General features: G+C 45.5%; 2 protein-coding genes across 5 annotated transcripts; one reads left to right on the plus strand and one right to left on the minus strand.

Moving 5' to 3' along the window:
- The first annotated feature begins 60 nt into the window (after positions 1–60).
- On the plus strand, positions 61–18,188 carry lig3 (ligase III, DNA, ATP-dependent). 4 transcript variants are annotated; one of them, XR_013811921.1, is made up of 22 exons: positions 850–966; positions 2,765–3,291; positions 3,945–4,073; positions 4,550–4,777; positions 5,846–5,997; positions 6,219–6,385; positions 7,360–7,437; positions 7,572–7,740; positions 8,010–8,165; positions 10,159–10,290; positions 10,421–10,500; positions 11,537–11,624; positions 12,194–12,271; positions 12,391–12,514; positions 13,725–13,867; positions 13,978–14,052; positions 14,712–14,858; positions 15,268–15,436; positions 15,737–15,816; positions 16,096–16,188; positions 16,658–17,800; positions 17,931–18,188. XR_013811921.1 is itself a non-coding variant. In XM_079738264.1 (21 exons), exons 2-21 carry the CDS (start codon positions 2,796–2,798, stop codon positions 16,889–16,891), a joined length of 3,018 nt encoding a protein of 1,005 aa, XP_079594390.1. In that variant the 5' UTR covers positions 61–159; positions 2,765–2,795; the 3' UTR covers positions 16,892–17,903. The 4 variants fall into 4 exon arrangements, 3 of the variants coding, with proteins under 3 accessions (XP_079594390.1, XP_079594389.1, XP_079594391.1); XM_079738264.1 differs by lacking the exons at positions 850–966; positions 17,931–18,188 and adding an exon at positions 61–159 and having other exon boundaries at positions 16,658–17,903; XM_079738263.1 differs by lacking the exon at positions 17,931–18,188 and having other exon boundaries at positions 16,658–17,903.
- Positions 17,966–26,608, minus strand: rad51d (RAD51 paralog D). The gene is made up of 10 exons (XM_079738266.1): positions 26,393–26,608; positions 26,080–26,141; positions 25,488–25,606; positions 22,041–22,122; positions 21,737–21,871; positions 21,497–21,592; positions 21,214–21,304; positions 20,095–20,165; positions 18,302–18,466; positions 17,966–18,074 (listed from the first exon to the last, which is right to left on the minus strand). The coding sequence occupies exons 1-10, from the start codon at positions 26,472–26,474 to the stop codon at positions 17,976–17,978; spliced, it is 1,002 nt and encodes a 333-aa protein (XP_079594392.1). The 5' UTR covers positions 26,475–26,608; the 3' UTR covers positions 17,966–17,975.
- Between the last annotated feature and the right edge of the window lie 443 nt (positions 26,609–27,051).

Here is a 27,051-nt window from a genome sequence, read left to right on the forward strand (position 1 = left end):
TTGGTTAATGAAGGGTGTGAATATGGCCGTAATTGTCAGTTGAACCCAACATAACTGGGGCGGAAAAGCACCTGCAGAAAGCACCTGCTTCTTCATCCGTTGGATTTTAGTATGTTTTTTTGACTTGGATAAACAATGTTAATCCCTGGGAATTGGCCGGTAAGAAAATGTGTGGAGATTGAAATGGTACACTACTCAATGATTCAGGTTCGATTTTATTGAAGATAAGTGCAGGACTGTATTATAGTCTCGCACTACTTTACATTGCATATTGAGGTGAAACTACTGGACTGGACGGCAGACAGCCCACCGCAATGGAGAGCAATAATGTTATTCTCTCATAAGCAATGGGTTATTACAGTATAATTAATGTAATATGTGATAATTGATAACTTCGGGAGCAACAACTGTTCAGTAACCTGATCGCCGAGCATAGTGGAGTATTTTGCAACTAGATTGCGCAATGCTGCTAATCTAATATTTGACTAAAAAACATTCCAAACTTGCCATCTCTTTGCATGACGCCGGATAAAACACGTTGGCAAGACGCCTATCCTAAGCTATATTAATTTAAATATTGGCAGCACATACGATAGTTCTGGAAGTTATTGTCGAAAGTAATTTATTCCTTTATCCTCGACTACTTGTTAAAGGGGACATATCATACCACCAGGTGTGAGTGTGATTAGCCATTACAAACCTGTGATGTCACAATGCTGCACATTTTCAAACCTGCTTGTAATTGCTGATCACACTCACACCTGGTGGTATGATATGTCCCCTTTAATACGGAGCGAGCAGCAGCCGGCCCGTGGTCTGACGCTACTCCTGGACACTAGGGGGCGGAACGCCTGATCTACATTTGTGATTAATGTGGACGTACACCCCAAAAGAAGCAGTGGGTGAAGAAAGAAAGAAAGAAAAGCTGAAATCGAATCGGTTTGTCTTTGTGTAATCTACTTAAAGGTAGGGATTCTCGAATGCATAATACATTTGCTGTCCAACAATCGTACTTTTGCCTTGAATAGAGGCTAGTTGGTCTGCTGGTTGTATGCACTTCTCTTCGGGCAGCCCAACACAGTGGCACTCATGTGCCATGATTATTTTGTACACACAGTTCTACTACAGCCGCATGCCATAGTTTACTGCCGATCTAATTCAGAAACACGTTAACGCCTAAAGGGAAAATACGCCGTAGAGTAAGGAGCTGCTGAACGTTGCAGGTGTCCGCCTGTAAAATATGTGAAGATCGCCTATTGTTCCCACGCTTTGGCGTGTCCTTTAAACTCGTGCGCTGATTTGGTGACGTGACTAAAAAATATATCAATAGGGAAATAGCCCGCTTACGTGGAGAAGAGTGTTCTATCTACTTGGAATAACTATGGTGTTCGTAGTTTGAACTGTAGGTGGTCCCCTTACACTACGAGACGGGTGTACTCGCGATATTAAGGTCCACAATAGTCTATATCGAAGCTGAGTAAATTTATTCATCATGCACATTTAATTTAAGGTAATGCATTCCGGGTTTTTTTTTGCGGATGCTCTATTATATATTTGTCCCTGTAATTAAAGCACGTTTACTGTTTGGCGGTGCTAAAGTTTATTTCTTATCCTCAGGAGATGCACATTGTCACAAGTAGGGTCAAAATTGCATTGCCTCTATTCACTACCTATAACGTTAAGCACTCTTTCACTTAAACTAAAAATAAACCTAAACCCATTCTTCCTCTTAACTTTATTGATCTTTTTTTAAAAAAAAAGTGCCAGTCACGGTCAACCAAACTAAAAAGCTTGCATTGTCGAACAACCCAAAAATGCACTAATCTTTCTATGGTTCTCTCAGGAATCAAAAAAAATCATATTTACAATTTAAGACCTCAAATTAAAGTAGATTGTTTTACTCAAACAGGCATGCCTGCAAGGGGTCTGACATAATGTAAAAACAGTTTAAAGACGTAGAACCTCTTTAAAGGGGACATCTCATACCACCAGGTGTGAGTGTGATTAGCCATTACAAGCAGGTTTGAAAATGTGCAGCATTGTGACATCACAGGTGGGCGTGTCCATCTAGATGTGTGACGGATAGATGGACACGCCAACCTGTGATGTCACCATGCTGCACATTTTCAAACCTGCTTGTAATGGCTAATCACACTCACACCTGGTGGTATGAGATGTCCCCTTTAAACTACCTTTGGTCACCGGCCGGACTAGCGAGAAGATTATCACCGGATCAATACAGTATTCAATATATAGATTTAATAGAACTACATGATGTTGTCACCCACACTTTAACGAGAAGGACGTAATCATCAGCATGGCCATAAAGATAAACATTATCTTTACAAATGAGGCTGTTCACCTGGCATGCAAGGATTTGGTGCACTTGGGTACCCTCCGGCAATATTGGTTTGTGGAGGCAACTAATGACTTACTGGCCATCACATACCTGGGCCCAACTCTCGTTGAGAAGCAAACACCATGCATGGCACAGGAGAATGCAGAAAGCTTGCCACAAGTGCTGCTCAGGTTCTGTCCAGGGATATATGTTGGTATAATGTAATGATGTACAAAGCAGTGTCACTCTAATTGTTAAGGAAACTGTACATTTTTGGTGAATTATTGGAGGGGTTTTCACGTGTATATACTGATACAAAATCATGCCTTAATAGAAAAAAGCTTCACTGTTTGACTATTGTACTTATTTGAGCATTATTGATAAAAAAAAAAAACCCAACTCAAAGCATTTCTGTTTCACTCACAGGTCACGTTTTAACCAAGGCTCCCCTTGCTGGATGTGGAGGTCCATAACACTGTTGGCCCAAAACTGTGTAAACATTGGCCTCCAACCCCTCAGACTCGTTGTCAGGTTTCAGTTTCTCCTACCTCGGTTCAGAGGTATTCCCTGCTATTTCAGTGGTGGATTATCCAAAGGACCGAACAGAGTCCTCCTCTCCCGCGGGCCCCTTCCCCGGTGTCGGCATTTCACCACACAGCTACCAGACATGTCGGAGCAGAGGTTCATCGTGGAGTACGCCAAGCGGGGCACAGCGGGTTGCAAAAAATGCAAGGACAAGATCCCGAAGGGCGTGGTGCGCATCGGCAAAGTGGTGCCCAACCCCTTCAGCGAGTCCGCCGGCGACATGAAGGAGTGGCACCACGTCAAGTGCATCTTCGAGAAGCTGGAGAAGGCCCGGGCCACCACCAAGAAGATAGAGGACATCACCGACCTGGAGGGCTGGGAGGAGCTGGAGGACGAGGACAAGGAGATCATCAACAAGCACGTCACGGGTACGACCGGCATACACACGCTCACTCGCAATAAGACGAGAAACTATGTAGTACTATCTGTCTTATTAATTATGGCAGCCCCATGGTATTGCCTGGTATTAAAGGTTCAATATGCAGCAACCTTTTTTTTCAAAGGTTCTCCACCACACATTCGGTTTTGTATACACAGCATTAAAGAGTTTAAACTCTTTCTGTTAGGATGCAGGCAGCTAGGTTTATTGCTCTGGCCACAGCAGCGTAGAGCAATCTTTTTAGTTTTTATTTAGCCAGGCTCGCTTTTCAGGTTGGGCGGGATTTGGCAACTGAGAGTAGGGACGGATAAGGAGCGTACGGTAAGGAGAGAAGTGTTTTCTAATTTAGAAAGTTGCTAGCCTAAAAAATCGCAAATCATGCATATTGCACCCTATTTTACTTGATAATGTAGACACGGAAGGTGCCAGATCTGTTTTGAAGAGTTGATCTCTCCCATAAATCACAGGATTTGGGATAATTTAGAGTATCCCAATCCTACATTTTGTTAAGTGAAACAAAACAGTTTGTGCCCTCTTGGCGCTAAAGCCAAAAGTGTTAAAGCCTTTGACACACTTCTTTGTAATTTCCTTGCTGCAGAAACTCCTGCCCCGTGTTTAAAATTGTGTTCTCTGCCGTTGCAGACCTCATGTCCAAAATGAAAGCCAGTCTGAAGAAGAAGGTGCAGGGGAAGCTCAACACGAGTGGTAATCTCATGGCGCCTCCATCGGACCACACAGTGAATGCACCCCGCAAGTTCACCGCATTCACTGGTAAGTGACGACAGACCAGTGCACTCGCTCCTACTATCTGAATATCTACCATCATAAAATGTTGAATCCAGTATCATCTGCCTGTGACATAAACGCTTCATTCATTACCCATTTGTAAAGGGCAATATTTGTTAAGCCTTTGTTGCGTATAATGTGTCACATGAAACAATTCAACAGCTAAAAATGTAATGAAAATGTCTCCCTGTTCATCAATTTATTATTTCATCAGCTGTTCATTCCACTTGCCAACAACAACAATGACATTCATAATATCACGTGTCATCATGAGGATAACCCAGGCTCTCCACATACGACAAGGTGGAAGAAGCAATTAGTGGCGAATGTAGATATTATCCCAGCAAGCACAGGCATTATTCAATTGCCCCAGAACAATAAGGCCATAACCACCCAGACGCAGAGCACATTGTGCATCACGTTCCCATCACAACAACACGACTTCCTCTCTGTCCCACTAGCTACGAAGGCAGGCAGCTCCAGCATCCCGGGCCCTTCCTCGTCCCCCTCCCCGTCTTCGTCCAAGCCCTGCCAGGCCAGCACCCTGTCGGCTCAGCTCGCCGACCCCAACCACAAGGACTGCCTGCTGCGCGAGTTCCGCAAGCTGTGCGCCACCGTCTCCGAGAGGAACAGCTACAATGACAAGACGACGGTCATCGAGAAGTTCCTGAAGAAAGGCTGTGTCGGAGGTGAGTTTCGTGGTTATGTGTAGGCCACCAGTAGGTTAGTTTGTCCCTTGTGAAATTGTGATGCTCCATGTTTTGCCCTAGTTTCTTTAACTCAACTAGGGGTGCAACATTTTGTAGTTCGAGAAAATGTATCAATTCTACGGAACCCGTAAAGGGACATGGGGTAAAAAAAAAAATTTGAACGTTTCTCGTGAGCACGAGAAAGTATCGTACGCATATCAATGGCTGTGTGTGTGGGGGGGACGTTCCGACCATATTCCGACCTATAAGCAGACACACTGCCGGTCAAAGTGAAGGGTGTTGCCCCCGAGAGAGCATCGGCCCTGGAGGGAACGTCTCCCCTGTGCTCCTCGGTCTGGGAGCCTACAGCAGGATAGGTGTAACACTAACAATCTCGTAGTTGGAGGCAAGAGAGTATACGTGCTCCAATAAATAAAGCACATTAATTTGAATGATTTTAGCTTGTGTGTGCCCGTGGCTGCGATAAATCACAAGCACGCTATCATTCAAATTAATGAGCTTCATGTTTATCTCACACAATTGGAGCATGTATACTCTCTTGCGCTCCGCCTCCACAAGAAGGTTAGTTACAAACACGCACACACAAACACAAACATTACCACACACACACACACACACACACACACACACACACACACACACACACACACACACACACACACACACACACACACACACACACACCACTGATATGCGTTCGATACTTTCTCGTGTGCACCAGATACTTACTCGTGCTCAAGAGAAACGTTTTTCTTTTTCACCCCATGTCCATTTATGGGTTCCGTACAAATCAAATTTTAAGGCTACAGAAATTTCGATTTATGGATCATTATAAAATGAATTCTTCAGTTTTTCTTGGCTGCTTGTCAGAAAAAGCAAGCAAAGTTTAGACCTCAACTGCGCCCTAATATGAAGAGGTATTTTCATGACATTTAGTATACTAAACGATGAATCGTTGAATCAGCAAAAATGGTTGTTGGATGGTTCCACTATGGAAACCATCCTTCTCAGCCCTGGACCGGAGCCAATGTTTGTCTCCTTCCCCAGATAAGTTCCACGGGGATCTCTACCTGACAGTGAAGCTGCTGCTCCCGGGGGTTGTGAAGAGCGTGTACAACCTCAACGACAAGCAGATCGTCAAGCTCTTCAGCCGCATCTTCAGATGCAACCAGGAGGATATGGTGCGGGACCTGGAGCAGGTCTGTCGCCCTACATTCTTCAGATTTCTTTGGCATTGCTTCACTTATTTTTTTTATTGTATATTAACCGTTATACCAGCAAAGTTAATTGAGAACAGATTCTTATTTACAACAAAGGACCCGGATAGGAGGCCAAACATCGAAAACATTACTAACAACCAAGGTCCTTCAAACACGCATCAGAGTTTGACCTTTTGTCCACGCCTTGTTGTTTCTTCCAGGGGGACGTGTCCGAGACGGTTCGGATGTTTTTCGACGACAGCAAGTCCTTCCCCCCGGCGGCCAAGAGTCTGCTGACTATCCAGGATGTAGACGCGTCTCTGACCCGCCTGGCCATGCTCACCAAGGAAGACGAGCAGCAGCAGGAGCTGGAAGTCATTGCCAAAAAGTAAGCTAGGGCAAGCCGTTCACATCATTCGTTCATATCGCCTCGAAGCCGTGGTAAACCACTCACATCATCCGTTCATATCGCCTCAACGCCTTTCTCAATGTTCACGTCATTTGTTCATACTGGCTGGAACGACGAGCGATGAGTCCATCTTTTGGGTCAGCTGCCTCAATGTTGTCTACCATTCTAGCGAGAGAGAGGAACTCGTGGTCGCCCGGTCACCAGTCACATGTGACTTTGAAATGCATCATTCCCATTCATAAACCTGCCAGCCTAAATCTAGCAAAGTAGAGTAACCCTGGTGATATTGCCTAACTGGGTTTAGTTTCTGTGCAGCCAGGGCTATGGCTGCAATTTGTTCCACCTCATTCTGGCTGTAGACTCGCCTGAGATTAACTTCACCTAGGTTCTACCCAAGCAGCAAATGGTTGAAATGAAATCACATCTAGCGCTGGGGTGTGACAGCTAGATAGATCAATGATGCCCTGGTGGTTATTATTTTAACAGTGGCAGTTATTAATCGTGTTTTTCGAACTCGGGACGCTGCTTCTGCTCTGATAGTGGCATTATGTCAATGATGTTTTGCCAAAGGGTATATTTAGAAAGCCCATGTCGACAGATTTATTAATGAAGTCGTCAGCAAGGGTTATCGATCGGGTTAAAGAACGAGCCACATAGTAAACCATGGTTAGGTAAAAATGTCATTATGTCATTATTACAAGAACCATGATTAAGTGAGTTCAAACTGTTTAAAGGAATAATATTGGCAATCCTGTTTTTCCAGCAGAGTTTATTTTTCTAAATGTAATGATTAATTGTCGGTAGGTAACAGGAAAAGAGGAGTCGTTATCAAATTGTTAATTACACCAAAGCGTTTATGGGTCATATTGTAAGGGTTTCACTGGCTTTGATGAATTATTCAAATGTTTTCTGTGGTTCTATATTCACCCTGCAGTTTTCACATCTCTTCCTAGGTGCACCAGCAACGACCTGAAATGTATCATCCGACTGATCAAACACGATTTGAAGATGAGCGCCGGGGCGAAGCACATGTGAGAGCCCCAACCCCCCCCCCCCCCCCCCCCCCCCGAGACGAGACGGCGACCGTCATACATTGTAGAAGGCATGTTTAAAAACGCTAACTTTCAAGTGTGAAATTGACAATTCCCTTGATGTGGTAATTCAGCTTGGACGCGGTGGACCCCAACGCCTACGATGCCTTCAAAGCCTCCCGTAACCTGGGCGACGTGGTTGAGCGTGTGCTGAGGAACCAGCAGGACGCTTCCAACGGCTCCGGGCCCAGGAAGCTGCTGACGGTAGAGGCCTCCCTCATGACCCCCGTCCAGCCCATGCTGGTGAGGCCCTCTCACTGACAACGGGGAGATATCAAAATGCAGGGACATGACCGAAACTAATATCCCATGAAAGGAAAAGTTTAAAGCGACCTATTTTTGAACCCACACAGACACACACCAAAAGAAAGTGACTTCTCATAGCTCTTGGCTCTTCATGGATTTTAACCTTTTGGATGGCAGGCAACGCATAAGAAAAGAAAACGTTAGTGTGTCGTTACTCTTCATGTGAACTAGTGAACCTATGAAAGAATCCTCTCTCTGTGTCGCAGGCGGAGGCATGCAAGTCCATCGAGATGGCCATGAAGAAATGCCCCAACGGGATGTACTCGGAGATCAAGTACGACGGCGAGCGCGTGCAGGTTCACAAGAACGGAGACAGCTTCAGCTACTTCAGCCGCAGCCTCAAGCCCGTGCTGCCGCACAAGGTAACGCCACGGTCACACTGCACACGTCCGCTGACGAATCTCAATGACTTTGCATGGAGCGCTCTCGAAATAGTTGAGAAATGTTCAACTTTTCAGGCTGCGACGGATCCGTCGGCCAATCAGACCGCGTTTTGCAAATATACGCAAATACTAGGGCTGGGTATTACCAGGTACCATTCAATTCTTTAGGTCTTCATTCGATTCGATTTCGATACGATATTGATACAATTGCTTCGATATCGATTCAATAATACGTGCAGATGACAAAAATACCTCATTCATTGTGCTTTAACTAGCAAAAAGGAATACACCATTGTATAGTATTGTTCCTGAGCTAAACTTGAAGCATAAAAGTAATAATCATAACATGGACAAATGTAAAAGGGCATGTACATTAAGGCATACTCGCTTCTAGATTACAATGACTGAGTATGCTTTTCTTTTTTCTTTTTTATTTCTTTTTTTTTATGGAAATCTATTTCAAAAAATTCTGAATCGAAATTGAATCGAGAACAAATAAATTGCAGTGCATTGATGAATCGATATTTTTACCCAGCCCTAGCAAATACACTACTGTGACGCTACTTTGACTCCAATGAAATCGCCTTTGTGTTACAACCCGGGAAAACACATGGGTATGTCAAAAAGCCGGCCGGCAACGGGGGATTTATAAATGCTACGCGAAGCAACACTCCTTGCCACTACGGGATCCATTTTGCAATAACAAGCAGGATAAAGCAGGCTTTGTACGTTGACTTTGTAAAGAGTCGCGCCGCCCTGTCGCTTTGTTAGTGGGAAGCGATTTGATTGGTCGCCGGCTGCGTCTACATAGACTATCCCCTTTACGTCAGACATGCCCTCTGTCATCTGTCGACGGGACGCGTGCAGTGTGAACGCGGCGTAAGGGCCACTGTCCCGCCTTCCTCGCTCCCTCGTTGCCTCTATTTCTCTCCCCTGTGTTCACTTGCTCGTATGCATACATTTACATACATTTAAATACAGTGATCTTCCGCGGCCCACCCACTCCCTCTGCGCTATACATGTCTAGGTGGTGTGCAGAGGAAGTCATTGTTCCTCTGTGTTGTTTTCCAGCAACACTCTAAACATGCTGCAGATCTCCAAGCCCCCCCCACCCCCTTTCCCGCGGCTCCCTTCTTTAGAGACCTTTAGTGCTCTGGTCAAACTGGTAGTGATGGCAGGTCACTGGAGGATGGGGTGGGCCCAGGTGGGGGTTAGCTTCACAGCTGAGTGAGATGGTTGGGAGCCCGCAGCATTTCATAATGGATGTCTAATCCTGTCACGTCCTGCTGCGACCCGACCCTGGTGGTTCATGTGTCATCCATCTTCAGCAACCGCCCCCTGCGCTGCCTCATGCCCACATCTGAAGGGTATTAATGGTGTTTTGCACTAGCGGGCCCTGTCTGGTACAGCCTCATCAGCTGAAAGATTAGCCGTGGTGGCCTTCCTGGCCTGTTTGTGCAAGACTTATGATTTTTTTACCGAGACCTTTTGGTACTGTTAGAGGTGTTGCATGGAAAGCAAAAAATAATGTGAAAGGATAACATGAAACCCATTGACTCATACGGTTCATTTTAGAGACCGCCCCCCCCCAAAACACACACTTTATGAATTTAAAGCCCCTTTCACAAATGCTTTAATATCTTAATCTGCAATGTTCCTAATCATTTCCTGCCTGGGGTCAAGTGTTAATGGGAACAGGGTAACGATATCCCCTGGTAATCTGCACCGGCGATCTGCCTGCTCAAGACCTAGTAACATCTCCGGATCACTGCCTGTACAGCTGTGTTGTGATGAGAGCAGTGAATGGTTATGTCATCTGACCTAAGGCTCTTTCACAAAGAGCGAGTGCACCAAGCGGACGCACAAAACAACACTGAGGACGCAAATTGCTTGGCATTCTGCACTTTTCATGGAGGATTGCCTCAAACCAAAGCGCCCCTAACGTTTCCTCGTCCTCTCATGGACCCTCCAGGTGGCCCACTTCAAAGAGTTCATCCCTCAGGCCTTCCCCGGCGGCCACAGCATGATCCTGGACGCCGAGGTCCTCCTCATTGACACCAACACCAGCAAACCCCTTCCCTTCGGTACGCTGGGCGTGCACAAGGTACGCACCCAGCCCACGCACACAAAACGCATTTGCTGAAATTATCCATTGTACGTCTTGCAATATCTGCTTGATTTTGTGCAAGACAATTGTATACATTTTTTCTCACATTTCTTGTCCCCAATAACAGAAACAGGCCTTCTCAGACGCAAACGTGTGTCTGTATGTGTTCGACTGCATCTACTTCAACGGCGTGAGCCTCATGGAGAGGTGAGTCCACGGTCCTGCCCCCCCTCCCCTGCCCCCCTCCATCCCAGCCACGCTATGTCTTTCGTTGCCCTATAGCGGCGGTACAGATTAATTGTGGTGCCAGAGGTAGCTTGACGGTGGTATACGGTAATGCATGCTGAGGCTAACAGATTGCCCTTCCTCCGAAACCCCCTTGTCGGCAAACGCAAATGTTGCTCATGATGCTCCAACTCAGCAGATTCCTGGGGACACTCTTGCAAAGAACAACGAAAATGCCATCATTTCAGCATGTTTGTTTAGTTTTTTCTGGTGTGTGCCTGAAAGTGTCATTTATCAAGCGGCGTACGTTTTTTTTGCAGCAACGTGGTTTTGCGTCATCCTCTATGGATCGCATGACTGGTTTTGGGATTCAGGCTGGATATATATATTTTTTTACCATCTGTCTAACATTAACATCCCCGGGGTAGATTCCAGTTTTCACACACAGAAGCCCCTCTCCTTCATATCCTTCTCCCCACCCTGTCAGGAAGGATATCGAAAACGCCTTCAAACCACAACAGCCGGCTTCTTTCTCTGGAACGATCTGGAAGCGTTTGCTATCCGTTCACTTTTAAGCCATTATATATTGACTCCCAGAGTAAAATATCCACGTACCCTTGACTTACCCATACGGTCACACGCACCCAAAGCCACTGAGCTCGGCGCAGGGGTTGAAATGCGTTGTTGGTCGACAGTTCCGCTATTAGCCGCTCGAGTCGGTGTTCAGAAGCCCTTCGTCAGCCCCCCTTCCCCCTCTGCTCTCCCTCCCGTTCCCCGGAGGCCTCTCCACCCCCACCTCCACCTCAACCTGCCGTAGCAATGAAACGCATCCACCATAACCCATAAATGCCGTTTCTTGTATCATGGGGCAGAAACAACGTGCGCGCCGCCCCACTCCCAGACGGCATAAACATGTCTGCATGTATACATCCTTTATCGCTTGGTTAACGGCGTGCGTTTATTTTCCCTGTGTTTTTGCGGTGTGTTGTGATGCGACTTGAAACCTTTTTCCCGCCAGGCCCTTGAGCGAGCGCAGGAAGTTCCTCCACGACAACATGGTGGAGGTTCGCAACAGGATTCTGTTCTCGGAAATGAAGCACGTCACTGTGAGTCAAGGAAACTCATCTCTCTCGCTCTCTCTCTCACACACACACACACACACACACACACACACACACACACACACACACACACACACACACACACACACACACACACACACACACACACACACACACACACACAACAAGTGTGTGTTGCCATGTGAGGACTGTACGCACACAGCAGGGTGCTGGTTGGAGGCGGCATCCCGCTGATTGCTTCAACCTTCTGAAGCTGTTTGTTTCCCACTGGGAAAATAATCTAGTGTGGTGGCGGCTCGCCTCCCCTCAGATGTGGGGGGAAATAGGCAGCTCTTCCAGTTTGTGCCATGCAGTGTTGCTGGAGCACTTGTCGGCGCTGTTAAACATGGAATAACATGGCAATATGAATATATTTACTGGCACTCAGCGGGCCCCGCAACATGGGAATATTTCAAAGGTTGGGAATCAATAATGAAGGCTCACCATCGCCTCAGGCCATGCTCCATAATGCTAGCCTCCCTTAATGTGTTGCAGCCCCAGCCATACCTTCTGTGCCCCTTTTTAAATTATACTCCTTATCTGTGTGTGTGCAGAGAGGGCGTGATCTGGCTGAGATGATCACCCGAGTCATCAGAGAGGGTCTCGAGGGGCTGGTGCTCAAAGACGTCAAGGTGAGGTTACCTCCGATAAACCCCATACCACCAACTCCCCTGCCCGACACGGCCTCCCCCAGCGGTGTCCTTCCATTAGCATCCCTGGCGGACGCACTGACTGGATGCGTCTTCTGCAGGGACACTACGAGCCAGGGAAGCGCCACTGGCTGAAGGTGAAGAAGGACTACCTGAACGAAGGGGCCATGGCTGACACGGCCGACCTGGTGGTGCTGGGGGGCTTCTACGGCAAAGGCTCCAACGGTACGTCGTGGTGCTGCCTGAACGCCAAGGACCGATTTTTAATCAAGTATAACAATTCAGCATTCCAAGTATGTCATGTAGTTGATACAGGGGAATGACCAGAGTGTTTGTGTTGCGTCCAAAACTAAATTGAAAATATGTAACTATGATATTGCGCTAGGAGTAGAGTTGCTGCGGGGGAGGAACCAACGTGTTTTTAAAACACAGGAAGAGATAATAATTGAACAAATTGGGAGAGGAGATTACGTAATTCTCGGCTTCCGTCAACGGGGTCGAGAACGGAGGGCGTGTTAACACTGCACCACGGCAGGGGGATGATGAGGGGTTAGAAGGGACGGCTTCTCATTTCCCTGCAGAGATCCAACACAGGATATCATCCTTTGACATCAAACCTTAGTGAAGGCAGCTGTGTTTTAGAGGCACGAGGAGGAGTAAGGATGTAGGATTGAGTGACATGCAGTTACCCCAATAGTCTCACTCGTCACTCTTAACTTCAGAGGTGCTCACTTATTTTTATTTCTGGGCAGGTGAATGGAGTCGTTGACATGATAGAATACTGCTTTCGATTCATAGGTGACTTGCTTGTGGAAAATGGCTTACATGACTTTGCAGGCGATAATTAACAACCCACACGCGCACAGACATACACATGCACACACAGAGGTGTTCTGCGTGAGACGTGCATAGAGTGAGGGCCTGACAAGGGAGACGGGAGGTGGGCGGGGAGGGGAGAGAGACAGTCTAAGGGGAGATGCTGACGCGCACCACAAACAGCAGGTGCCCAGAAATAGTGTAGTCAGAAAATACTGTGTGTGGGTCTTTGGCGTCGGCAACAGTGAATCAAGGGTCAAAATTGCTCCAGTAAAAAAAAAACAACACCTTTACTGATTAAAGGCAACTCGGAAAAAAACAACAGTAAAGGAGGATGAGCATAGATATAAGGACTGTATTTTCAGTTCCCAGGGTGTCTTTGATTAGCAATGGACAGCACAGAGATGCTGAATAAATCCCCAGCGTGCATCTGTAATGTACATAAAAGCCCAGTTCATCCATGATGCTTCATAAAGCTTGTTGTTTCGTACTTCGGGTAGTTCATTTAACAAGAGGTAGTGCTTCTCCAAGAGGAAATCGCTGGCCCCTCGTTTCTTCATACACAAATCAAATGGGGCCCATCATTCGATAGTCACGCGCGATGCCCTGTCACCACCAGGGGGCATCATGTCCAGCTTCCTGATGGGCTGCTACGACCCGGACTCAAAGAAGTGGTGCACGGTCACCAAGTGCTCCGGAGGCTACGATGACGCCATGCTGGCCCGGCTCCAGAAAGAGCTGGACGTCGTCAAAATCAGCAAGGTCAGACCCGCCTTTAGGGGTGCCACGCCCCCATTCTGAGCCAATGAGCGGTCATTGAGGATTGATCCTGAAACCGTGTGTGTGCGTGTGGTCTGTGTGTTTCTCTGCAGGAGCCAAGCAAAATCCCTGCTTGGATGAAAATCGTCAAGAACTATTATCCCGATTTCATGATCCGCGATCCCCAGGTGAGACCGGCACGTCAGCACATGTTTACGACCCCCCGTGAGATAATTGATGTCTCAGACCCTCCGTCGCATCTCCAGATTTGTTAGCCGTCCCCAAAGGAAATTAGCGACGGCACAAACGACCGTTTTCTTCAGGCATGACAAGTTTCTTCCCCGCAAACCCCATCGGGTGGACCAGCTGTGGTGTGGGTTAGAGTTTGTGAGTTTCCAGAAGCAGTTGTTTTCCGCTAATGGACTTGTTCATCAGTGGTTCTGGGGCCGGGCGCTACGGGCTCTCTCCCAGGTTGAGCTACAGCCTCCTGTCAAAGCCCTGGCACTGCTCAGAGAGGCTGAGACTGCTCCGCGCCAGGGGGTGGGGGGGGTGGGGGGGGTTGCATAGAAGCCAGGTTGGCTGGCTGGCCTCTGTTGTAGCTGGAACCAATCGCACAGCGGAACTACATGATATGCTGCATTACTCCCCGCCGGTGAGCAGCCTAATGTCACGATTTAAAAGCACAGAAGCAAGCCCTCACGGCGGGCCATGCACTCCCAGCCACGCAAAATTGTTCTGGTAAAAGGAAACGTTTCATCTTTTCTGTTTTTGAAAACGATTGCACATAAGGGTTTTTGACTCTGTGTCGTGCAGTGGAAACATATGTTCTGTCTCTCTCTCACCCCAGAAAGCCCCAGTGTGGGAGATCACAGGCGCAGAGTTCTCCAAGTCGGAGATGCACACGGCGGACGGCATCTCCATCCGCTTCCCCCGCATGACCCGTGTTCGTGACGACAAGGACTGGAAGACGGCCACCAACCTGCCCCAGCTCAAGGTATTCATTCGTCATCCCGCCGACATCGGAAAAAAAAAACTTGTACCGATTTACTGTCGCCAAAACACAATCTGCCCCTCTGATAGGATGACAAAACGGGTAACATAACAAATGCCTGTGGCTGTGCAAATACAACAGCATTCACTAGCTTTGGTTCGCCTCAAACACTGAGTAAAATGTTGCACTTTTTGTATGTCGATATGAATGTTTGTTCATTTTGAGGATGGACAATATATACAATACTATTAGTTTCTTGGCTTTTGGATGCCTTGCCACACACCATTGGGTGATAAAAAAGCATATTGGCTTTAAACGACATTGTGCTAGCACTTAACCAGTCAGAAGAGATCAGTGGACAACTGTTGGCTGACGTCCATGTGCTCCTTTTACAATTTCTCGCCGTGCTCAGGAGCTGTTCAGAATATCTAAAGAGAACGCTGACTTCGAGGTGACCGCTGGCCCGTCCCAGCCCAACGAGGACAAGGGCTCGTCTGGGAGCGGGGGCAACTCCCCTTCCTCCTCCCCGTCCTCCTCCTCCAAAACCACCCCGAGACCGGCTCCTCCACCCAGGAAGACCAGTGAGTACCGCTCCGACCCCATGAGCCATCCACCACAATAGCGAGCATGGGGGGTAGGGGGAGGGGTTAATGGTGAATAATTGCAGGGCTGTTGGCTTGGGTGACTGGGTAATCATTTGATTGTAGTTCACGGTTCGATTCAACACAGGAAATGAAAAAAGCTAATGTTATAATTAGGTTTGGGCAGAGCAACGGAAGCCTGGGCGCCATTATGTGATAAGCAAAGGGGTCTTGAACAGGTTGGTGCCCTAATTGCGAGGTCCTCAATTATACCCCACACAAATGTGTTTGTGCTTACAGGTAACAATGGCACCGCCAAAGCCAAGGCGGTGAAGTCTGAGCCGCGCTCGCCGGTTCCAAAGGGACCCAGTCCAAAAAAGGTACATTAGGCTTTTTATTTTAATAAGATGAGGTTGATGAGATTACATGAAAGTCAACATCCAGCCTGATCACTTGTGCTCACTAAGTGGCTCAAAAACGATGTGTTCAGCGACCCATGCCTAAACATTGGTAGGAGAAAAAGCTGCATATTATTATGCCAGATGCAAAATGGTATAGTGGGAAGATTGTTTTAGGAATTGATTGTAAGGGCATGTGCCTTGGAATAGTACACCCGTTTAATTATGTGAATATGAATACCTTTTCAAAACTTGCCCCAGGTGAAAATGGAAATTATGGTGGAAAGCTCTAATAGCAACGGACAAGCCAAGCCAAAGGCAACGTCTTGCGTGTTGGAACCGCGGAAGGACAAGGTCAGTGTACACCATGTTCTGAGTGAGACATGTATGATTCAAAAGGGTTGAAATTCATTTATTCTTTCTGATAAAGTTCCATCATCAGCTTTTTTGGATTATTTTAAATGAGGGGTTGGGGTTAAAGGATTAATTTCAAGTTGTTTGATTTTCTTGGTATCAAGTTGATATTCCTTATTCCCCTGTGGGGGAAGCCTCTTCTACAGAAAACCTAAAAGATTCATAATAAGGCAAATATGTTACATAGTTTAGCTTCAGAGGAGGAAAACGCTAACGGGTTTGCCGTTCAGCAAAGCGCCCTATGTTTCTTTGCACAGCATGTTTTCAATGCTATTCAGCCTCAAGTATGATTAAAATAACATTAATATTCTGCAGTAAACCATATAAATACACACGTCCTCATCGTTAAAATGCTAGACGTTCAGGGCTTGGCTTCCCACCTCTGATCCTGGTTGTGCTTCCTCTCCAGACCTTGCTGGACATCTTCACCGGGGTGAAGCTCTTCCTGCCCCCCGCGACGGACAACCACGACATGCTCCGGCGCTACTTCGTGGCCTACGACGGAGACCTGGTGCCGGAGTACGACGCCGCCTCGGCCACACACACGCTGGCCGACCCCGGCGAGGAGAGCAAGGCTCGTAAGGTCAGCCCCGGCTGGGTCTGGGAGTGCATACGCAAGAGACGCATCGTCCCCCCCTGCTGATGGGGACGCCGGCCCGACGCAGTAACAGCGCCTTTTATACGCTCCCCTCACCAAAATCCATGTAGTATACGAACCGCGGGTCGTATTAATAAACTGTAGGACAATGAGCGCTGTGTGAGACGCCCTCTTTCAGGGGAAGGGAACGCTTTGTGCCATGGATGAACTAAATCATGTTGTCATCCATATTTATACATATAATTTTTCCTTCCTTTCCAATTCATTGATACGCAAAAAAATGAAATAAGACATGGTACCAAAGTATTGTACTACTGTTATATTTTGCTTCAGTTATGAACTCTTTGAGATCGGGGTGTATAAGTCTTGGAGGGTATATCTCAACGGATGAGGTATGACTATCAACACATTTATTTTGTAGAAAATATTTTCAGAAAACAGAAACTGCATCAAGGAAAGTGTAATAATTGACTTGTTCGAGCAGATCATAGAATATCTGAGGACATTGGTCCATCGATGTATCCCGATAACTTTGAAATGTTAATAGGGTTTTTTTTTTTTTTATTACGTTTAGTGAAACATGTTGAATTCGATACAAAACATTTTGGCTGGTATTGGATATGCATAAGCCAAAATGCCTTTATAGGTAATAAACAATTACACTAACACCAATCTATTAATGTTTGTCTTTCTTGAAGAGAGTAACAGTTTACAAGCAACTGAAGGAAAAGACAAGACTTTGCTGTCCCACACAGCGAGTGTATCACATCAAATGGGCCAAAATTATACTGCAGCAGAACACTCTTCTACATGTCGAGGAATCCACACATTCTGAAGCCTGATTCAACACCTCAGCATGAAAGTGTGAATATTTACAGAATATTGGGATAATTACATCGCCGCCTTCCGATAACAACAATCTGAGAGGAAGCTTTCCTGGGCCAGCTGCAACCAGTTAAGTCTTATTTTAACTAAAACCACATAGAATTCATTAAAGTGCCACCTTCTTGAAAAACAAAAGCATACAAAGAAGCACACATACATCAGTTTGGAATGATTGTTTGCATAATGCTTCATTGTTCAGACTATAAAGGATGGTCTTCCTGGGGATGCTGTCGTTCGAACGCAGTCAGGAATCTGAAGAGTCCCGTGCTCGCTTTCTTCCTGGCAGCCCCTCTTCAGGCCCGCTCCCCCAGTTCAAGTCAAACTGGGCTTTGATGTGACACGGCTGAGACAGAAAGAAAACAACTAGAAAAGGAAAAACTCCCTCCAAAGCATAAAAGGAAGTACTCAACAGCTGACACGTCTTCGAGACAACAAATATAGGAATGCAAAAAAGGGTGTTTGAATAACAATCCTTTCTATTGTTCATGTCATGGCAGGCCATAGTGTCGAGCCATCAAAGCCCACCACGCCTCCCACATGGTAGACGGGTGGGTCCACTGTAGGACGTACCTGTCTGGAGGACTTGACGAGCGTGGCGGTGCGTGCGCTGCCCAGCAGGGGTCCGGGGCCCCTGGAGGGCTCCAGCAGGAGTCTGGTCCGGGGGACGTGGCTCCAGGTGAGACCCAGAGCGGCCTGGATCTCCCCTCCGGCTCCTCGCGTCACGTGGTTGGTGACCTGGAGTACAGCGTGGTCCAAAGCATTTGACCTTTCCGTTAAAGGGGGGACCCGTTTCAACAACGCTTGTTGGCGTTGCCAACGCTTGCCAACGCTTCCGAGACCTCCACTGGCTCCCTGTAATAGCTCGCATCAGATTCAAGATGATGGTACTGGCATACAAGGCAGTCGATGGAACTGCCCCTGCCTACCTCCAAGCATTAGTAAAGCCACACACCCCAGCTCGATCCCTCCGCTCAACTACCTCAGCTGGACGTCTGGTACCGCCATCGCTAAGAGCAAGCAAAGGTCGATCAGCAAAGTCACAACTTTTCTCTGTTTTGGGACCTCAGTGGTGGAACGAGCTCCCTACCGATGTCAGGACCGCAGAGTTGCTCACCAGCTTCCGCAAAAGACTCAAAACTCACCTGTTCAAAGTTCATCTCGACTGCATAGAAACCAATGCACAGCCAGCATTGAATGTTGTACGTCCTGGCACTTGTACATTGCACTTATTCAAGGTACTTAATTGTGTAGCATCTACAGTAGCTGCTATCGTTGCTTTACACGGGGAAAGGGTTAGCCTAGCGATTGTAATACTTGCACTTGGTTCTATGAACATCTTTACTGTACCGACAGTGATATATCACTTCTTATGACAAATGTACTTATTGTAACAAATGCACTTATTGTAAGTCGCTTTGGATAAAAGTGTCTGCTAAATGCCCTAAATGTAAATGTTATCAGCCTTTACTTAATAACGTTCCAAGGGTGTGCATTATTTTTGCAATTACCGGACACCTTTGCCTTTTAACGGATCCACATCAATGCACTACTTATCTTACATTAACTATCGACCAAATGTTGGGTTGACAAAAGAAAATACGCTATGCTTAAAGTACCGCGGAAGAATATTTCAAATTCTGCTTCTTCACTCGATAAATAAACAAGGTTATGGAGGAAAGTAACTATCTTATCACTGTTGGCAGCTGTTGTATTGTGGTTTAGACCAAACTTACAAGACTTACCCATTAGTGACACCCAAGTGGGAGTGTCCCCCCAGATTAATCGACGATGCATACAAACCTCTGGTTGGAGACTTCCACATGTGTTATCCCTACGGGTTCGATTTTGAAACATGCAAGAACACACCTTGTAGAAACAGGGGCCCGACTTAGGTATTTTGATTGTTACTGTAAATATGCATCATCTATCTTCATTAGCGACTAACGTTACCATGGTCGAATGCTGCTGCCTTATTTTAATTGACAGTTTTCAAATGAGCCCCGCCCCTCGAGCTCATTGTGATCCAGCGCTGTGCCGACCTACAGGCGATGTGGCTGAATAGCAAGCACCACATCACCAATAACGTACAAAGAACAAATATTTTCTGAAGTGCACTGTGCTCATTTTCCGGTCAGGGAAGTATGGTGGAAAGCTGTGTTTCGTTTGAATTGGACCCTGTGTTTTCTGTGTGTCCCAGAAATAAGGGTATCTTTAAATTATTTATTACGGCCTTGTGTCAGTGTTGGGACAGCAAGATCGCTGCGGTTCTTTTTTAAATGCCAGCGCGCGTGCACACATGCGTGTACGCCTCGCGGCAAAAGGTATTAAAAGCAGACTATGTTGTAATGCCTCATTATCCTCACCAAAACGGCCACGTTAAAGTCCTTAGCGATGGTCTTCAGGGCTCCTGCGACTTGCATCATTAAGGACATGCCTGGAGAAACAGACAATTACCAGGCGTTTGTCTCAATACATATGTTACTTTAACAACCCGTTTAAACAAGTAGAAGCAGTTTCAATTCATTTGGTAATTCCAGCTCTGTGGTTTCCCCAGAATATTTTATGTGGCAGTTTTACTTTACATAGTGAGGCAGTCTCCCAACCAAACCAAGCTTATTTTTGATATGTGCAACAAAATTCCAATTGACAAGCATCTGGACCAAATGTTTTTGATGGAGGCGTGTGCTAGAAATGTTGCAATTTGCAAAAATATAAAGTGACCTAATTAATTGATTACATTTTAATGATGGTTTGTAGGAGGATAATCACAAATTTTAAAATACATATAGAAAGATCCTTTTGTATTTGGCATTCAACTTCTCTAGCATTGGATTTTGTAGTTTTGTCTAACCGCATTGTTGTCGCACGGTGTTGAGCCTTCCAGATTCTGTTCGATAAACAGAATGTGTATTCCAGGTTTTAGCACCTTGTGGAAACACAAACCATATTGATGGCAATAACCACGCCATAAAAAGCTAAAACCCACAGGGGAATTAATTTCTATGGTCCCATTTGAATTCCTGTTCAGGCCATTGTTCGACTGCTTTATATACAATGTCGCCGTTTGGAGAGAGAATGGCGTCGGTCGATAGAATTACCCGCCGTTTGCGGGACCTAGCGGCGGTGTGTGTTCACAGGTGGAGATGATGCACAAACTAGAGGACTCGACATGGGGCAGATGTGCACCCGGCTCTCATAGCAACGCCGGACAATCATCATACGCCATTTCGTACGCCCAAATGACAAATTAAAATGACTTGCTTTCACAGAAAGATCTGATCCCACGATTTTGTGTACGCTGTACTGGTGATGGACAAAACACTGTATGGTCAACTGTAAACAAACCTGACACTATTCCAAGCTCAAACTTTGCATGACATCTGTGAAAACACATCATTAGTTTAAGCCTGTCGTAAACTGACATTTACAGGACCCCAGAGGGCCTTCGTTGTGTTGGGAGGCGTGAAGATTATAGTGGGTACCTTCGTTCTGTTTGCCTCCCAATGTTGGAGAGATAATGGCCGACACCGAGTCCACGATCACAGTCTTCACAGAGCCACCGTCAAGGGAGGCCTAATTATAAAATACTTGTCAACAATCCAGCCCCTTCATTTTTATATTGCTCATTGGACCCGTCCCTCAAAAAGTATCCCGTAATTAAAAGTTTCACGGTTGGTTACTAACTAGCCACCTGAAGATGTGTGTGTATATAGCAGAAATTAAATCAAGTAGAACCAAAATAAAATCAAACTGCAAAAAAGAGACCTGTTGAGGGCCACCACACCGGATAGTGTGCAGACAGCCGAGTAAGGAGAAGATGTCGAACACACGGAAGACACGAATCCTCTGAAGAGCCTCCATCTGTGAAATGTCACGCACGTTAAAGCCATAAACACCTCCCAACACCCCTTCACACGCTGTCTTATTTTATTTTCCCTTTCTTCAAAAAAAACCACACAGCCTCTCCTCCCCCCCTCTGCCATCCCCCCCTTCTAGTCAGCTCACCTGTTCTTCAACATGATCCGTTTGGACTTGCAGCATTTGCAGCAGCCGGCTGGCAGACAGCCCCCCCGTCGTGTCTATGTAGATCACGCTCTGCTTCAGTCGGTGTGCCGTGTGCACGGCCGCCGCAAAACATACCTGCCACGCGGCCACGGTATAAATACATTGTGTGGTAAACCACGGCGACACGCTCCGTGCATGTCAGCGTGGTGGGTGGCACACGAATTGTAATAAAAGATAAATAAGGAAATAGGTGAGGAAAAGCAAGCCAACTGGGTGATGGGTGATGATGCGGTAGAAAGTGCACCTGAGACTTGCCGGTCCCCGGGCCTCCTGACAGCTCTGTTATCTCCCCGGTGTACAGCCCTGAATCCAGCAGCTTGTCCAGGCTGGAGAAGTAAGAGAGAGAGTGAGAAAGAGCCATGCGCCTTTATCAGCAGTGCTCACCTATCTATCAAAGGAGAATGGAAGACTCTTCTAGAGTCAACAGATCTATCCTCTAATAGTAGCTTTGAACATTTAGAGTTATTTACTCTCTGGATTGCCCTCAGGGGGTCGGTTAGTATCTTTTAAAAACCATTTTAAAACCATGAATTGCGTCCTTTTCAAAAAACATAAGTTTTTCTTTGCTCTCCTAAGAGACTTTCTGCTAACTTTCAGGGCCACTCCCAGTCTCAATTTTCATCAGTCAACATGCCCTTAATCTCAGAAAGTAGGTTAGCTGCACCATCCTCTCAAACATGTTGATATCCATTAGTCTGCGGTGGCAGACTTGTCTGCCATGGCAGACTTACGGCTTGAATGTTAGGTAACCACGGAAAGCTACTAAACCATGAGCTGCTTCTTTTGCTGCAAGCTTTTGGGAGGTAGGTTGAGGTTTCTTTCGGGATGAATGCATTCACCAAATCAATATCTGACATATAAAGCGTTGGGATTGACCGAAGCGGCATTGTCCTGGTCTGGGTCGAAACGCATCACAAAATCACGACAGTTGGGGGTGCGGTAAACATGTCTCCTTTTTATTTTTTAGCAGTGTCGGAACGTAGGTAGCAGCTGAGCCAAGGTAAACAACTTTTGTTTATTCTTCACACACACACAAATGTTTCTTTTTTTAATCTATATTTTTTGCCAACTTTTGCGCATGAGTGCTGCTGTCGGACAGTTCAATTGCTGGCTGCTGGCGGCTCGAGCAGACCTTGACTGTGAAGAGGAATATTGACGAGATTCCAAGCCCTTGTGCCATTCCTGCCGGTATTATCGTGGATGGCTCATTGTGGCGCGCCGGCTTGTAGAATGTGTTAAACGCACTCTTGCCGATCTCAATGATTTTCCTTCTAAAGCCCTATTGACAAGCATCTCCACAGGGTTGCTGTTCCCGTTGTGGAGAGGGCCGATAACAATAGCTTTCAAATGTCTTTCGAGATAGACTAGACTGTGTCAAGCACTTCACACCCCCGTCCTAAGAGATTAATTGATTTTGCTATTTGTTATGTACTATTTTCCCACTTTTCTCCCTTCTTCCTAGTGAGTGTGCAACTTGTATGTCTCTGCTGCAGTCTTGGGAGCATGGATGGTGTTTTCATTTTTCTGACTTGTCCTGGTGTCCTTGAGCAAAAACCTGTAGAGGAAAGGGACCCTAAAAACATTACATGCTTTTGGCAGTATCATTTAGTTTGGCATCCACACCCAGTCACACCTTCATGTTTCAGCTCTTCCACAGTTACCGGAGGGTAAATTAGGGTAAATTGAATTCAAATTCAGCTTCCATTTCAGTGAAAATACCATTCCACTATGAAATAAATCCAAAAAATGAAATGAACTTCCATGTTTACCGTTACAATTCAAAAAAAAAGAAGTAATTATGGAGATGTTTAATAAATGGTCACACACTATTCATTTGTATCCATTTATTCTTGTACCTAACAGTCTGTTGGTATTTAATGAACGTCTGTGAAAATCTCCATTTATTAATATTCATTTTGATGACCTGTCATGTTGGCCTTCAGTTCATTAAACAATGAATCATGCACCAGCCGGACCATAAATATAATAATTTCTGTTTGCGCAAACCAATTAAACTACCAATAATCAAAAGGGTGAGTTTCTCCATTTTTCCCTGGCTTATAGTACATTATGGATGGTGTTTCTCTGCACCACAAGTGCAGGTCTCACTAGAAATCAACTGCTCGTCGTATGCAACTGAATTCAGACTATGGTATTCTAACAAATGCAGCACTGAGGGAACTGAGTAAATTCATACATCTGACAGTCAGACATCACTTCGAACCAACGGCACTTCACCTCACGTCTGACGATTTCAAGCGATTCACTTCCCCACCACTAGAGGGCAAGCTTAACACATGCAGTCAAAAATGATGGCACGGTTAATTAGTATCCAGATAACTTCATAGCAAGTGGGTTATTTATTAGAACCCACTTCAGAAGTTAAAAACATATGTGGCCATGTATATTTCGCTGAGATATTCACTTCAACTATGAAAGTTCTACCATAATATGAATTATGCCAGGTTGGTTTATAACAGGAGTCCTTCAATTCAAAATCAAGGCCACCATCTTCGGCAGTAAGGTGTTGGTGAGCAAAGACTTAATAGAAACAGCTTCGGAAATACCACAAACCCAATACATTTTTAAGGGGGGCACATTTTAGAGGTCAATGCATAATGTGGAAACCACTAAGTTGTTTGGATTTTGTGATGCGTAGACAATGAAGCTACTTGTTATCTACCAAGATTTAGTCATGTTAATTTTCATCCAACTGGGGCAGGCGAGAAATCGCATGCATAGAAAGCAGCAACAGACGGTGTGTATCCATGCCGAGTTTGGGTCAGTTTGTCTGTCCCTGTATTTGAAGGCAATGTTTGGCCAATCAAAGTTGGGTTTGGTCCATTGCACAGTTGGGCCAAGCACAGTCGAATAGCGGTTGCAATCACAGCCGGGAACGCCCAACTCCAGTGCAATTTTCCACCAGGACACAATACTGCCATAAGCCGTGCTATGAGATGGGATGTTTTACATAACAACTTTCAGAAGCATTTTTGCAATTGCACATTGAATAACCTCTTTGTGGGTATGTGTTTCTAGCACACTCTTGGTATATATATATATATATATATATATATATATATATATAAACATCAAGTCCCTTGATATACCTGAAAGTAGGGAGCTAATGGTGCAATACTATAATATGAGCTAGTATTCCCCAATACCGTGGCACTGAAATACTATATTAAGTGGTGCACATAGAAAGTCCTTGTACAACACTTATTTTGGTATATAAGATATAATAAATGAAAAACAGTAGGCCTACGTTTATGCACATCAACATGACTCAATATGCTTTTGGGGTTCAATAGAAGAAATAAAGAATAGAAAGAGGGACTCTCCAACTTCTATTTCCATCTGATGCACAATGGAGGCCAGGCTATTACCACACGCCTCTGTGTTCGTAGTAGTAATTGCTCAGTTCCAGAGTTGAGCAACTTAATGACACGGAGCATCACATCGTCTTTGTTCCAGTAAGCCTTGGACTTTAATTTTCCATGGTGCACACACACTCCATTGCAGATATTCCCACTGCACTAACAGGAGTCCTCCTTCGACCACAAATCTTACAACGTCAACCAACAATACTCCAACCCGCCTCTCCTCCCCACAAAGAAAAAGTGTTTAACATCCGTTGGGCTTGTTTCATTACATTGTGATGCTTGCGTGGAGCCCTCTGTTTGCCTACCTGGGGATACTGGTGGAGACAATGGCTGTGGAGCTCAGCAGCTCCTCATAGAGGTCCGCTCCAGAGACCGGGAAGGCGGTATGCTGGGCGAGTAGCACTCGCCGGATGGCCAACAGCGCCTGGTTTAGTGATGAAATACAACCCAGTGAAGAAGTTTGAGACGTCCACAATAGGCCTACATAGAATCAGTTCTCCTAACGGAGTGCAGTATGTGCTTGAAGTATGCCTAATAGGCCTAATCAACCGCAATGGGATAATGTTATGAGCCATCCATTCGGGCTAATAGTGACTCGGCTGAAGCGTTGTGTAGGAATGCATTTCCACTCTGGGTTTCTTTATTTATGTTGTGTCTGGGTAAACACAGCATGCACTGTTTTTTTTAAATATACATATATATTCATATTTTCTACCTGGTTAATGAGACAAAATAGGTTATGTCATTATGTAACCTAAACATATTTGGCATGTTATTAATAAGACACTCTTTTCGGAGCATCGGGGTTCAATCCACAAACGCAATTTTTAAGCAATAAAACAACACTTTATTAGCTGACATTTTCCAATCAGACATTTTACTTGATGCTTAAAATACCTTGTAGGACAAAGAGCATTTTTGGGCAAGTTCCTCGCTATCAGACGCCACCAAGTCCTCCACTGTGAAGAGAAGATGAATCTGGCTGAAATAATGTTAACGATTTCAACAACTTCACAAGATTCATGCCCACTCCAGTCCACACACACACACACACACACACACACACACACACACACACACACACACACACACACACACACACACACACACACACACACACACACACACACACACACACACACACACACACACACACACACACACACACACACACACACACACACACACACACACACACACACACACACACCTGTGGTAATGTTGGCAGCACGCAAATCGCTGACAATGTTTTCATCCAGCCCAGGGCACATGCCTTCTCTCAGAACAACCATTATGGATCGACTTCATCATCGCCAACTAACATGCAAAGAACTCAAATACTGCGGTTTAACCATACACAGAGCCATTCTCTCTAGATTGCTCTGGCCATAAACATCGGACACGATGTTTGTCCGCCTCTTTGAGAGGAGACGTCTGATTCGAAATATTGATACTGAAGTGACGTACTTCCGGGTACAACAACTTCAAGAGTTGTTTTATATTTTAAAAAAAAGAACTTTAGAAAAGTTCCGGCGTATAAAGCCCGACTTTTTGAGTTTTTAATATTTATAAAAAATAAGAGCGCTTGATTGATCTGATTAGTATAATGTTTGATTATACCGCTCCTTCCCATCGTTACGGCGCATGCTCGACATCCTTGTCGTCCCTTCTGCAAAGTTGACGTTATACTTTGCCACTGTCTTGTACGTTGACTGTAGGCTACTATTTAATTTAAAGTTGCCTCTAACTTGATGTTAAAATGTATTTACTACTATTTATGATATATGTAGTAAGTCATCTATTTTTATGTAGTTAATTGTCATGGTAGGTAAAAATAAATAAATAATAAAGTATTCATTATATATATAT

This window comes from Pollachius pollachius (assembly GCF_949987615.1).
Source record: "Pollachius pollachius genome assembly, chromosome: 6".
Taxonomy (NCBI): Eukaryota; Metazoa; Chordata; class Actinopteri; order Gadiformes; family Gadidae; genus Pollachius; species Pollachius pollachius.

What these genes read in the sequence shown, in the direction of transcription:
- lig3 (XM_079738264.1), top strand. Translation starts at nt 2,796, where the DNA reads ATGTGGAGGTCCATAACACTGTTGGCCCAAAACTGTGTAAACATTGGC. An exon ending in CTGGAAGTCATTGCCAAAAA is followed by an intron (nt 6,386 to 7,359) that starts GTAAGCTAGGGC and finishes ATCTCTTCCTAG; the next exon opens with GTGCACCAGCAACGACCTGA. An exon ending in CCCCCGTCCAGCCCATGCTG is followed by an intron (nt 7,741 to 8,009) that starts GTGAGGCCCTCT and finishes TCTGTGTCGCAG; the next exon opens with GCGGAGGCATGCAAGTCCAT.
- rad51d (XM_079738266.1), bottom strand. Translation starts at nt 26,474, where the DNA reads ATGGTTGTTCTGAGAGAAGGCATGTGCCCTGGGCTGGATGAAAACATT. An exon ending in GGTGTGGTGGCCCTCAACAG is followed by an intron (nt 21,305 to 21,496) that starts GTCTCTTTTTTG and finishes TTTTATAATTAG; the next exon opens with GCCTCCCTTGACGGTGGCTC. An exon ending in TCGTCAAGTCCTCCAGACAG is followed by an intron (nt 18,075 to 18,301) that starts GTACGTCCTACA and finishes TTTCTGTCTCAG; the next exon opens with CCGTGTCACATCAAAGCCCA.